The sequence below is a fragment of the Trematomus bernacchii genome, unplaced genomic scaffold (genome assembly GCF_902827165.1).
Source record: "Trematomus bernacchii unplaced genomic scaffold, fTreBer1.1, whole genome shotgun sequence".
Classification (NCBI taxonomy): Eukaryota; Metazoa; Chordata; class Actinopteri; order Perciformes; family Nototheniidae; genus Trematomus; species Trematomus bernacchii.
Window position 1 is genome coordinate 648,631 of NW_022987851.1, and position 14,349 is coordinate 662,979.

At 40.8% G+C, this 14,349-nt stretch overlaps 1 protein-coding gene across 5 annotated transcripts in view; it reads right to left on the minus strand.

The window, feature by feature from the left end:
- myo18ab (myosin XVIIIAb) overlaps nt 1-14,349 on the minus strand; it is a 140,019-nt gene that overhangs the window by 66,805 nt on the left and 58,865 nt on the right. For all 5 annotated transcript variants that reach the window (XM_034112970.1, XM_034112973.1, XM_034112971.1 and 2 more), the window contains 9 exons: nt 12,298-12,468; nt 11,416-11,506; nt 9,224-9,416; nt 8,539-8,625; nt 6,038-6,179; nt 5,762-5,921; nt 4,319-4,505; nt 3,301-3,508; nt 2,384-2,493 (listed from right to left, as the gene is read on the minus strand). In XM_034112970.1, the coding sequence (XP_033968861.1) occupies nt 2,384-2,493; nt 3,301-3,508; nt 4,319-4,505; nt 5,762-5,921; nt 6,038-6,179; nt 8,539-8,625; nt 9,224-9,416; nt 11,416-11,506; nt 12,298-12,468 (1,349 nt within the window). The remainder of the gene's footprint in view (nt 1-2,383; nt 2,494-3,300; nt 3,509-4,318; nt 4,506-5,761; nt 5,922-6,037; nt 6,180-8,538; nt 8,626-9,223; nt 9,417-11,415; nt 11,507-12,297; nt 12,469-14,349) is intronic.

Below are 14,349 nucleotides of genomic sequence, written 5' to 3' on the forward strand. Positions count from 1 at the left end.
ATTGGGTGTAATTCTGTCACGATTTACCACAGCTAATGATAAGTTTGCTAACTGGCTAGCTAACAGCAGCAGCAGTCGTCACTTCTGGTGAGGGCGCAGCCTGAGCGATTTCAGACAACACATGTAATGGTCTAAATTCACATTTAGAGCAAGTGTATGACATGCAGTGTTCTAAGGGAAGTGTTCAAACTGAGACACAGCATGTGACTGACATTATTAGGAGCCGTGCTGTACCAAACTCTACAAGTTCTTCTTCAGCATGTAGACCACTAAAACTCTCCACTGAAACAGGGACAATAGTATGACAAGATGATATTATATACAGTATGGTTTTGGCAGGTACCATCTGGCTACTAACATCATGGCTACAACACGCCGTGTTGAAAGGAACCGACAGAAATACAGCGTTTTCTCAAACTGTTATTCTCTTTCTGTGACTTTGTCTTTCTCTGAAAACCAATTCCTTCATATTATTCCTCCAATTATACGGCCTTCTCTGTCTCAGACTGCCTTCTTTCATCCATCTTCCTTGCTTTCTATCTTCTCCGCCGGGTACCATTAGTTATTTCTGAGTGGGCTATCCTCTGTAAGCTCATCTCCAAGGAATATGGTGAGCCACTTTACTGTCAGTGTCTTGTGGTGTGGTGTGGTAAAGAGACGGAGAGCTTGATTTGATATTTAATCCAGTTAAATCTTCCCCGTTGACAGCATTCTTTTCGTGTTCCACACTTATCCGAACAGAACAATCGGATTTTAAATTCGCAAAAAAGATTCTTTAACTTTTAGGAAGAGACATTTTTGCACGTGAGCTACCGAAAGACTTAATGTAGGGAGATGTTTTTTTCCTGCAGCGGCCCCACCTCCCACTCATAAAGGCTAATCACGCCTTTGTGCAAAGCTGCTTTACACTGCCTGAACAGAATGTAGAGAAGACATTAATCATATGCTCAGGGATGTTCCTAAACTGTTCTGCCTCCTATACAAGAGGAATGGAAAGATAATGAGATGGGGGAAAAAGTGGAAAAAGACAAGGGATTGGGATGGGGAGGGAGAGGGGAGAGATGGGGAGGAAAGAAAGAGCTCTTCCCACTGCCGGTAATTAATCAGTACAGTAGCCGTATGCTGCCAGCCTGTGCAATCATAATTAATTACACACAAGAGCGCTCTTGAACAGGAAGAGGACAGGGGAGAGAGGAGGAATAAAGGGATTCTGTTCACACCGGGAGAGGAGAGTGTAGAGGGCAGCGAGAGAAATATTAAATCTACAGACTTTAAACCTTCCTCAAATTCTGACACCATCATGGTTAGTTTAATTATTCCTATTATTGTAGGACAAAGCTCCTAAGCACAATTTGTTTTAAAGGCTAATAAGTTAGAGATAAACGTATAAGCTGACCTTTATGTGGGAAAATGGTGGAGAGGCTGTTGAAATGTGATTGTTTTTTAATGCTTTCTAATTAGTGAAAGAATACATTGTTGACTCTTGCTATTCTTTTAGAAATTCATACCAACTGACGATTCTCAGAAGAAGGATTAGCAAAATAGTAAACATAGCAGGGTATCAAAAACAACCAACAAGGAATGGTGTCACAACTAGAGCCAATAACAATACCTCCATGTCTTGTTTTTGTGTTTTCTGTAATCAAAACGATATCTTTATCAAAGGTTGACATAAATACAAAGTGGCAGTAGATAACTCTTTTGAACCCCTCGAGTCGACCAACCTTAATAAATGCCTAATGATGTTACCAATATGCTAATGGTTTATGGCATTATATGGCAACTTTAAGAGATTTTGGGAGATATTGCTAGCTCATCGTTAGAAATACTAACTAATGTTGTTTTCCACAATTACTTCAGTTGTTCCAGCGTCTTCCATTTCCACTAATGGGGATAGTCACTATTACATTGTACTCTTTGTACTCTACTGTATGCAAGAAAAAACATTGTATATATACACATTACGTTTAACTTTATCAATATACAGCTCTGGAAAAGATTAAGAGACAACTGAATCAAAAATCAAATCAAAAATATATATTTTATTCTATAAACTACTGATAATATTTCTCTGTGTTGGAATTCTACAGACACAGGAATGGAATGGCTACATACATGTAGAGATTGAGATTCAAGACAACATTTGAGTGGTCTCTTAATTTTCTTTTGCTGTATATAAAGATCTAATAGGACAACTAAAAGACATGTCTGTGAAGTTTCTTTCTTATTTCATTAACATTTGAGTTGTTTTTGAAGTCACATTGATCATAACCTGGGTTCTGTTCATCCCTCAGATTTTCCTGAGATATCTAGGAGAGTTCCACGACAGCATCCACAAGTGTTTTCATCATATCAGCAGTGGCTAACCCCCCTTAACACTCACCCTCTTCTCGTCTGTGACGATGTAGTGGCGGCCGTGCTTCTTGGTCAGATGAGGTGCCAGGACATCAAAGCGCCGGCGGAACTCAGAGAACACCATGTGGTCCGGGTACCCTGCAGCGAGGGAGGAGGTAGGACAGAGGGGGGGGTTAGAAGAGCGCCTGCAGCAAGTGGACAGCCGACACCGTGTCAAAGGGCAAGCTTTATCTTCAAGTACAGCGCAAAAACTAAAATCTGAACAATACGCTTGTGGCACAGTTTGTAAGCTTTCTCAAGTTCTTAGACAGGCACTAGCAGTAAGAATGGAAGAACGTTTTATTTTCAGATAAAGAAGTTTTAAATATTAAAGAGTCAGATATGAAATGGGAAGATCGACCCCAGGTCAGAAACAACAACAATGGGTAAGCCCATTTAGATTTCAGATACTCTAAAGAAAGTGTTGAGTTCATAATGTATTGACCTCAGAAGGAGAGAAGAGCCATTTTCTTTCCAGGCTATTAGAAATCTGGATGAAGCATTAATTATTTTAGTTTTATTATTAATTTGTCTTTATTTACTCTCTATGCTTCCTAATGGTACTACTCCACTGCTTGTTTTTGTCATTTTTGCAAAACCACAATTGGTTTAGGTGACGCAAGTTGGTTAATATGGACGTTAGGGTTAGTGCAATTGCAACAGTACATGGATGAAAATGGCCGCCACTCTGACTATCCTGCTATGTTGATATTAATAAGAATGTCTGTTCTACTGTTTTTATGTCTTTTGCCCCGTGAGATGATAATGTGAACCAATATAAAAAAAGATGGATCCATTAGATGTCAAAAATCTTCGCGGCGTTTCCAAAAAAAGAATACAGTGGACATCAGGTAGGATGTCATTTACAAGCATAAGAAAATAAATGGCACATTTCGACTTCCATACCTTGCCTGTAGATGCGCAGTGCGTCCAGCAGCTTGGACCCTCGGAGCTGGGCTCTCAGGAGGCCCACGTCCAGAGTCATGAGGCCCGAGTCAGGGCTCTCTCCGTGCGTCACGCGGGGCTCACCTCCACCACCCACCGCCTCGGCTCTGGGCAGCAGGCAGTGGACGAAGTGAACCCTGGAGCGACGCACCATGTCGATCAGAGCGTCCTGACAACAGAGAGGAGTCAGTCATCACACTCTGCTTGGTGATAGGTCACATCGAATAACAGATTACAAAAACCTATGTAAAAAAACTATTCCAATATCGACTCTCTTTAGCTAAATGTATTATAATGTATTACTAGAACAAAAGCAGAGTTTAATGGTTTTTGATTGAGCTTTAAAATGATTATATTATAATAGTACAGGAAAATGTGATCAATAAATGTACTTGTATCACATCTCTTCCATCTTTCTATTCATTTTCTGGTACTGTATTATTATTTAAGCCCCAAACAGGACTTTGTTAAATTCTTACCTTGAAAATAAAAATCATGCATTTATTTTTATAGTCTTATATTATACGTTCTGAAATGTATTGATCATAAAATTGTAGGTATTTCGGCATAAGATTAGAGGTATACAATGATATGAAGGATTTCTGCCCTCCCACTTAAACTAGCTCTGTATCCTTGTACCTTCACTGTATACATTAATATTGAATTAGTTAAAAAATAAAAGATCTAAGTAGAAGAAGTTGTATGTTGTTAAATGAAGCTAATCAATGTTTTTCTGAGGGCTGATTTAGCCTTTAATCAGGTTTCATTTGAGTGGAGCTATGCTGGGAAATACCTGATGTCACAAAGAAGCTCTATGTGCTAATAAACAGATCACGAGGTAAGTTGTCCCACCCTAAAGGTACAGAAAGACCCACCTAAAGCTAAGGAAAATGTTATAAATGCAGTTCTCCACAGCACCACATTCATGAAAGTAGGCCCAGGGAAGTCTCTGTGCTTAGTCCCCGTCTCATCCACCTACCACTTGGAGTTTGACCTGGATACACAGGCTCTTCTTCTTGACAGCCGCCACCCCCGTGGTGAAGGTCTTCCTCATGCTGGTGGCCCGTCGCAGGGCGAGCTGGGAGCTGCCCTCCAGCCCGGCGATGGAGCCGGACAGCACCGTGGCCCCGCTGGCCCGGCCCATAAACAGCCCGCTGATGTTCTTCCTGTGGGGACACAAGGATAGGTTTCATCCGTGTGCATGCAAATGACTAAGGCCCTGTGTCCAAATGGTGTTTAGTTTGACATTGTTTAGTTTTTTTACCAATTGAACCAATCAAAATATGCCTGCCCTTACTCTTTGTATGAATTAACTTCACTGCTCAGTCTGACAGACCTAGAGCTGAAGACGATTCACAAACGGTGATACCATTTTTATACTCATCGGCAGTAACAATCCAGTGTCCGTCAGGCTTATCGGCTCAAACTAATGCATTTTTTATTATAATAGTTTCCATCCAAAAGACACGGGTAAAAAACAAGCTTCTCAGTGACGTCACCAGCACTTTTCTGAACATTTTTTTTATATTTTCAACTCGAAGGGACCCCACAAATACATTGGAGCACTCAGAAAAAAGACACTGGGTGCAGCTACATGCGGCAAAATGTGCTCTCCATTTAAAACAAAAGAAAAAACTGCCCTGCTGCTCAGAAAAAGGCACTATGTGGACACATGTCTTAACATAATATTTGTCCTCCTCTACATTACACAGGGGAGTACTGTGACTGCTTTAGTGGCACATTCTGCAGGCTGTGGGACGCTCCCTGCATCATTTGGCTCACTCTGAAGCCGGCTGCTCTCAAAATGTAGGTGTCACTTTTCTGAATTATAGTGTATACTGGAGGACTATATTTCATAAGAGTAAGTTGCTATTTGCAAGTACATATTAAAGGTTATTCATATAACATTGAGAACATGATTAAAGCAGAAAAGAACTATTTGCAAATAAAGAGAGAGATTTATTTTACAAAGCTGGTCAGGCTGTATTGGTATTACAGGGCTAAATAACACTTTCTTCTAGGAAAGTGTAGCCTGAAGCATAAAAAAAAGGAATTTGGCGAAGCACCCTTCTATTGAACAACTTAGCAAGTTAACTATAACTTATCATTGTAATTTATTGCTTCAAACCATCTGTTTTCACTTGAAATTCAATTTGAAGCAAAACAGTTTCTGAACGTTTACTCGTGTGCATACTGTATATAGCTGTGTGATTATATGTGTGTCTATATGTAAATATATGTTTTCCTTTTGGGCGGGTTGGCGTCAGCTGTTGTGGTAGTTGCTAGGCATTGTTGAGCTTTTGTCTGTGTAAGTATATTTTAGTTTTGTATTTGTAGTTTTGTGAAAATTAGACGATTCATTATAAGGGGCTTATCATTTAAATAAGCGTTCTCTATGTGTGGTATCTGTGTGTGTGCGTACTTCTGGGAGTCCTGCAGCAGTGCGGCAGCGTTCTGGGCGGCGGGGTTGTGCTTGGCGTGGCTCAGCCAGCCCTGAGCGTTGTACTCCACCCAGTCGGTCCCGTGGCTGTGGCCCAACAGGAAGAGGTGGGGCTTCTCTCCTCGCAGCAGAAGACTGGCTCCTGCAACACAAAAGGAATACTTCCATGATCCCAATGATGTCAGGAGTATGATCAGTGTTGTTTACAGGAAGCTACTGCTGATTGCTTTAACAGGCAGTGACAGGTTGATATCTCACCCTTGTTATCTCCCTGCGCAGAGCCGTAGTAGCTGAAGAGTCGCTCCAGCATGGTTTCCTCTGTACCTCCAGGCTGCACGGCCTCCTCCTCCATCAGCCACAGCAGGCCTCGAGCCTCATCCGTCCTGGCCAGCGTGCGCACCTGTCATGGATACAGAAACTCAGAAATGTCCCCTACTTTTTGCACTTCCTACTTCACTTGGATTATAAAAATCCTAAAGTTATGGCAAATGTGTATCTAAAACTTCATTTATCACTTAGGATCATGAGACAATGTGCTATACAATGTTGCAACACCTTTTAAAACGCTATACGCCAAGGTGAGCTTTATTTGAAAACAAGAACAAAGATAAGGCTGATGGGAAGGCCAATAGTCTCCTTGTAGGTATTTGGTCAGAAATCAAGTTCTGGCCTGATAGTGAAAAGTTAAGCAATCAGCTTAGAGGGGAAACATGGATGTCTGAAGAACATTTTAATTCACCTATCTAATAGTTTTTGAGTTGATTCAAAGTAACGTCACGTGGCGTAAGAGGAGAAGACATTAGTATACATCTTAATGTGTGTGCCATTCTAGATTAGTGCATTTTCAGGAAACTTTGACCGACTGCTTGTGCTTTAGGAAAGATCAGGGGGTCCTCAAAGTCTCTGGGGTTTATCTTCTTGGGACCATCAGTATCTGTATCGAATGGCATGGTTATCCATCCAATGGTTGATGAAATATTTCAGATCTCAACGGTGGACTAACTGACCAACCAACTGACCGACCAACTGACCGACCAACTGACCGACCAACTGACCGACCAACTGACCGACCAACTGACCGACCAACATGGCCATCCACAGAGCTAGCCGCCAACACGGCTACAAAGCCCTAACCCCTTAGACTGGAAAATCTTGTTTCTTACTTCCGTACAAACCAAAAAATTATTCATAGGATTTCCTGATCTTCCGCCACTATGATAAAAGATTGGTTAGGTTTGTCGCAAAAGTTAAAAGGCTAGAAACAACCACTTAAAGTTAAGGAACCATCACATTTTCATAGTATCACTTCCTCTCAAACCAACGCTATGATTAGGGTTTAGTTTGTTTTAGGCAAAAACTTTGATTATGGCTGAAAATAACAAATCTGTTGAGGTGAGGTAACCCTTGTAGACACAAAAGTCCATGATAAGGCTATTCTTCGCCTCCACCAACAGTGTGACATCATTGTGTCTTCCAAAATCATCCATTTCCTGATCGCTGCATTGCTTTAATGGAGGTTTAGTTGGTATAAATACATTAGTCTACTTTCTGTGTGAATTCCCTAAAAGAACATCCGTACGGGAATTTGTGTCATTGCTTTAAAAAACCCTAAAGCTCAGAAAACCATTATCATTCAAAAAAACGACTTTGTGTCAGATTTACAGAACTGCAGATATGTTTAGAAGAAACAAACATTAGCTCTGACTGTGTTAACAGTTCCAGTCTCTCTACAATTCTATGCTTATTCTCGCTTTGTTGCAGACGCTGCCAATAAAACGCTTCATGATCAGAGCGTTCCCCGCTCAGTCTCATGAGGTTTCCACTTCACACATATGTACACAGTGACACATTTAACCTTGCTTTTACAACTCTAGTGCAAATCTATTCCAAGTCATTATAGAAACACTTTTGTATCCCACTTGCTCAAGCCAATACACATCAATGCTTTGGATTGGCAGCACACACATTTGTACCACTAATAATAATTGATTGGGCTCTGCAGTACGACGCCCATTGAAGAGGGGGCCAACAAGAAGGAAACAAACCACCAACCTGATTCCAATTAATATTGCTGATGTATTCCAAAAGGAAACGTTAGCAAGTTAGCCACAATCACAGAGAACCAAGCTAATTGTTTTAATGATAAATGATAATAGTCTGCTTTTGTCTTTTGTTAGGAGTTTTCATTTGACACAATTGCGCAAGTTGTAAAGACCTGGCATGTGAAAGGAAAAACAACAGCTTCTACAGAGCTCACCACATGATCTTGTAGAAGTAATCTTTGCTGATGATATAATCAATAGTTGTAAGCGCTGCTGTTGATTGAATCATTTATTCATAGAGGGAAACCTTTGAACCAGGACTGTCTTTCTTTCTGCTAGCAGTGCTAGGGATTTTAGCCTTTGCAGATTGACATGCACTAAAACCTACATGTCACACTACAGGAAAGGGAACACCTTCAAATGTATAATAGGGCCTCTTTAATATGTGACAAAGAGAGTATAAGATGCTCTCCTCCTTCAAACATGTTTCAGATTGACTTCTTGCAAGTGTTCTGTCTTTTAAAGCGTTCTTCATCAATACAATCTTTAACTTAAATCATCAGTGCCTGCGTTTCTATGGTGTTATATTCTAATGTCCTGAGTGTTTAGGTAAATGGGTCCAGGACATTCTCCTGCCATGTTTCAGGTGGGAACACAACACAGTGAGGTCACATGCACAGAGAGGTGTGATACAGGAGGAGTGTTTCTTGTGCTTACCAGAGCTTGGGTGGAGGCTTGGTCAATAGCCGCTACAGACAGTGAGGTACTGGACTCTATGTCATCTAAAGCAAGTTCTATGTTTTCCTAGATGCAGGAGGGATAAAGGCGGATGGTTAGTAACCTACAGGAGATTTACCAGCGGGAAATGAAATCATCAATAAATCCAAAATTAGATTTGAAATCAGCTTTAACAAGACAGTAGATTGGGTTGTGTGAGAGTACATTTGTATTTAGCACAATGCTTTGGGGTACACTAGAATGATTTGTTTTCTTATGAGCTCTTCTCAGTAAGCTCTGGTGGTTTCTATCCATGCATATCGTTTTTGATAACTGTCCCTGAGATTTAAGATTATACCCCGAAAAATGTATGTATATGGAGTCCAGGAATTTTCAAAGACTTTAATGTGAACAGTTTTCATCGTTTTCAAGTCCCGAGAACAGTTTGAATTATCCAGAGATTCTCAATGTGGAAAAGTAAAGGTTTACTTTTCCACTGTCCTCCACTGTATTTGGATTATGCAGGGGTAGACACCACCACAGATGAGAGGTACATAAAAAGAGGTTGTCATTTGAACAAATCATTTAAAAGTAATCATTTACGGCAGAGAATCTTAGGTATACAAAGAATGTTCTATGTGTGTATGATAGTGATATGATCTGTCCATGATTGCTCTGTCGGCACCTCCTTGTATCTCTCCATCTCCTGGACAAAGGTGCGTTCATGGAACAGGGTCTGCAGCCTCTCCTGGGTGTAGTTGTGGCAGAGCTCCTCGAACGTGGCGCCGCGCTGCTGCTGAGCGATCCGAGGGTTCTGGAAGCCCGGAGTGTCCACGATGAGCAGGGAGCACAGGGAGTGCTGACTGGACTTCAGAGCCCTGAGGGACACAAGGACATCATGGAGCTTTAGTGATGGAGCTTTGACACGGGGACGCTGCACAGTACTGCAAAAATACTCTTTGTCTGTCCAAAATCCAAACACATTCTATAGAGTGGTGCCGTGATGACGTATTTTTTTTGGCAGACCCGGAAAAGCAATGGGATTATTTTGTAATAAAACAGCTAATGAAATGCATACATAACAGCAGCATAACTTCATATCACCACTGCTAAGATAAAGATGCCTCATAATTGGCATGATGACGTTTAGTAGTCACATTTAGCCACATGTTAGCAACTTCTGCTTTTAAGATACAAAATAAAGTACACCAGCTGGGTGTTTTACTGATATACTTTATGTTGAGGAAGAAAAACATGGACATCTCGTAAGCTTCTGTTAATGACAGACTTATTTTAGGCATTTAACCAAAAACAACATTGACAAGGCAAGGGTAGCCGGAAGTGAAGTTAACTCGTTGATACATAAACCTCATATTAATGCAAGGCAATGGCAGACGTGTGTATATATAAATACAGTATGTTACAAGCTCACAATTTGACTCACATTCATTGTGAGAAATATATATTATTTTTTATAGGTTTCCAGGTTGTTAATAATTAATTGTGTGATCCACAAACACTACAAAATGGCTGTAGATTTATTTGTATGTGATTTTATTTATGTTAATTAATTTCTGTTTGTTTTGAATAATACCAAGGATGCATATTGTGCCACTGCCCTCCCCCCCTGGGCAGATCAGACCACAACCTCGTCTTTTTGGCACCTCTGGTTCAGAGGCAGCCTGTATCCACCAGGACTGTGAGGAAGTGGACTCCGGAGGCCAATGAGGCTCTACAGGACTGCTTCGAGACCACTGACTGGGACGTGCTTTGTGTGCCACATGGAGAGGACATCAACAACATGACTGACTGCATCTTTCTCTGTGTATACCAAACGTTTTTTGTTTTTATGTGAAAGCATTTTGGCACTTTGTTTGAAAAGGTGCTATTAAATTAAAGGTGGGGTAGGTAATTTTGGAGAAACCAGCTCGAGATCGCTAGAATTTGAAAATACACAGCCGGAAAAAATCTGCCACTTCCTTACAGAGCCCCTCCTCCAACACACACGAACGCGCACATGACCAATGAGGGCACGAGATAAGTTTGTGCACAGATGGAAGGCTGACAGGCAGGTAGGCCATCCAGTTATTTTAGCCGGGCCGGCTAAAATGATTGGTCGTGCTTTTTACAGTATTACGGCTTCCACAGATGACATTTTTTAATGGATTTTTTGTCAAAGCACTTAAGATATTCATTGCTATCGGGATGTTAAGAGCATTCCAAGTTTAAAAGAATAATTATTATTGTTTTAATAATAATTGTATTTTCAGATTAATTATGGGTATACATGGTTAACATACAAAATCATAAATTGCTGATTTTCGTCCTACAAAAACAACTATTGTAGGAGGAATTGATGCACAGCATTTCTACAGAAGTCTGTCACACGTGTAAAAAAAGAATTGTGCCACTTTAACATGTAGAACTATCTGTGAGTTACACTGTGTGCAGGGGGAACAAAAGCACTGCAGCTCAGTCTATTCAGACAAAGGCACGTGGAAATAGCACAAAGAAAAAAAAATATTGGAAACAAGAAAAAAAAGCAAATTGATTTCACAGCCACCTGTGTAACGCTGCCAAGACTAATTGTTTTTTTCAAAGTCATGCCAGAATAAAAGCTTCTCCCGACTACTTACAAGCAAGAAATTGGAAAAATCACTGAAGCCTTTTATACACTAAAACAAACAAATACATAAAAAAAAGGAGGGAGGAAGGTGAGAGGGAAATAACAGAGACTTAACAACTAAGAGAGGGAGGAAGAATGGACAAAGAGCTGAGTCTGCATCCTGTCTCATTATCAAGAAAGACACTTTGAATCAGAAGCTGTTTTAATGAACATGAACCAAAACATAATAGTAAGATATTTGCAGGTCTAACCTGTTAATCAGGGAGATGACGAGGGTGAAGAGCTCGGAGTAGAGTCCTGAGGCCATGGCTTCCAAACACTCCAGAGCTGTGACCTTAGGGCCTGAGAGAAGAAGAGACAACAACAGTACAAACATGAAGAACATTACATCAACAGTGTACAGCTGCAGGGGTTTCACTCTTTCTATTTTATCATGGGAAAAGATGGGCTAGTGGTTGTGAGGGTAAGGAAAAAACTGTGGTTTGGTTTTTCTTTAAGGACTTCTCTTTGAATGACTATCTAAACTTAAATGATTTTAAGGGTGCAAGCTATAACCCAATCCCCTCTAGTACAGAGAACTCTCAATGATCAAACGCTGGGTTGTCTGTGTGATGAATGGCCTGCTGCATACTAGCTATTGAGTGCAGTGTATAACATCTAAATAGAGTGGCGCAGGGATGAGTGCTAAATCCTGGGAATGAGTTAGCATTTCTGCTTACCCCGTCCTTAAGTCAACGTTTTTTTTAATGTTTTTGAATTAGATGTATGAAATAGATTATTTGGTTAATTAATGCTTAATGTGACTTAAAAACAATATCAGGGGGAAAACATATTTATAAAAACACAAGAAGCTTCAGTTAGAAAGTGCAATACAAAAAATATATATATATACATATATATTACACAGCTTAGGAGATATTGATAAATATTATGTATGGAGCTAGTGGCTTAAAATATTTTCACGTTTTGTTCAAGACATAAAAAACGTCATCACTGCACCCTCTATACAAATGAGCTTCTATGAACTGACACACTATCAGGGATAGAGCAACCACAGCTGACCAAATCACAGGTTCAGTGGAGAGTCGGTGTGCAAATGATCTAAAAAGAAGATTTATCAGTTGTTTTATTACCAGAGTTGTCGCCCTGGCCTCCATCGTCTGCTTTCCCTCTGAATGAGGTGGAGTGCTGCATTCCTTTAGCCTGGTGCTTAAAGATGGAGGAGGACAGCTCCTCCAAGGTGCAGCCCAGCAGGTACGCTGCCTTCTGGGCCCATTCATGTCGGGCAAACTGCCTACGTCCAGCTAAAAATACAGTAGAAGTGGTTTAGAGTACAAAGAGATATGCAATTAGGACCTGAGGAAGAAGGATAATGAAATGACAGCTATAGAAAGACAAGAGGGTGAAGCAGGAATAGTAGAAACAATAAGCATGCATCAGAAAACCTGAGTAGTTTCTGTTTCTTCTAAGCTAGAGGAAAAGACACTATCAAAGTAGAATCTCAGCAGGTGTGGGTGGTACATTGTCTGAGTGTGGGATTGGTGTGAAAACTGACAGATAAGGTGTTAAGAATCCTACTTGAGGCTGAGTTTGTCAATCAATATAACATTTAGTTATTTTTTCTACCCGATCATCTCGCCATCAGAAACATCCATGTTTAGAGGAGAGTACGACGAATAAGCATGATGTGGGAAATGACTCCTATACGGAGATTCCACTGCTTCCTTTTATTCAATATGAGCGTTTGAGTTCATGGAAACACAGGACACCGTTTTTAATGTGTCAGTGGCTCTTTATATGAGCTACAGCCACTTTAGCCATGCTGCAAATGACTGTGGATACACCCACAGACAACTTGGAGACATTTAAATGTTGTCATCTTGTCTGATCCCGTGTCTTTTTTTACAAGCTGGAGGTATAGGTCTCTTGCACTTTTCTTTATGTTGCAATTGTGGGGCTGCTCTCATTAGCCTTTTCAATTTTTGCAACAGAGGTTCGGTTAGGTTCAGTAGCTTAATCCCGAAGCCCTTGCGGTCAACATGTCGATGTATCCTTTGGGAAGATTCTTGATCTCAAATTGCTCTGGATGGCCAAAAGGTGTGTGTGAACCCTGTACTGCAGCCTTTGCCTCTGTATGAATGTGTGTGGCTAAGGGAATTGCAACTCTTATGTTTAAAAGTGCTTTGAAGGGTCGTAAAGACTGGAAAAGCTATATAAATACAGTCCATTTACCACTTAAAGGGCCACTCCACTAATGTAGCTTGTCAACATCAATGTGCAAGTCTTGAGGAATCTATACAGCCAGTTTAACAGCCGAATAATGTTTCTATGGTAGGGATGTTAAAAAATGCGAGTGCACCGGTTGAAAGAGTGCACATCGGCTTCAGTTTGGGTTGAACTCGCGATGCATCGATTGTAGCGTCTTTGCATCGGTAAAAAAATAATTCATTCATATAATATCCTCTCATCCTGTCAGCACTCAGCAGAGACGATCTTTGATCTTTGCTTCGCCACTACGGAGGCCGAGAGTCTCAGTTGTCAACAAACATGGAAGTTGAGGAGAAAGAGAAACACAGCGCACCGAAAGATACCTACAAATCAAACGTTTGGCAACACTTCGGATTGTTCAAGAAAGACGGACAACTTAAAAAATCGCTCGCAAATTATAACGATGCCGTGCCGCTTTAAAGTACACAAAACAGAGCACATTTCTCTGTTAATCTCCAAAAACAGCCATAAACCTCAGGTTCTTTTTAATGTCCTCAACTCTATTATTAATCCCTGTGATGTTTCTTCTATTGTGCCATCGACTACTCTCTGTGATAAGTTTTATTGAAAAAGTATCTACTCTTAGGCTAGCCCACACTAGTGCTACCCCAGATCCTGCTCCTTTTCTGTGCCCTGCTGTCCTCGACCACTTTGAGCCTGTATCCCTCTCTTCTCTCTCGGATGTAGTCAAGCACCTGCGGCCGACAAACTGCACCTCAGACAGCATTCCCTCTCGCCTTCTCAGAGATGTTTTCGAATCAGTTGGAGCAAGTCTTTTATTACTTATAAACACCTCTCTTAGCTCAGGATGTGTCCCAGCTGCCTTCAAACATGCCGTGGTCAAGCCACTACTTAAAAAGACAAATCTCGACCCCTCCATTCTCGCAAATTTTAGGCCCATCTCCCAGCTACCTTTT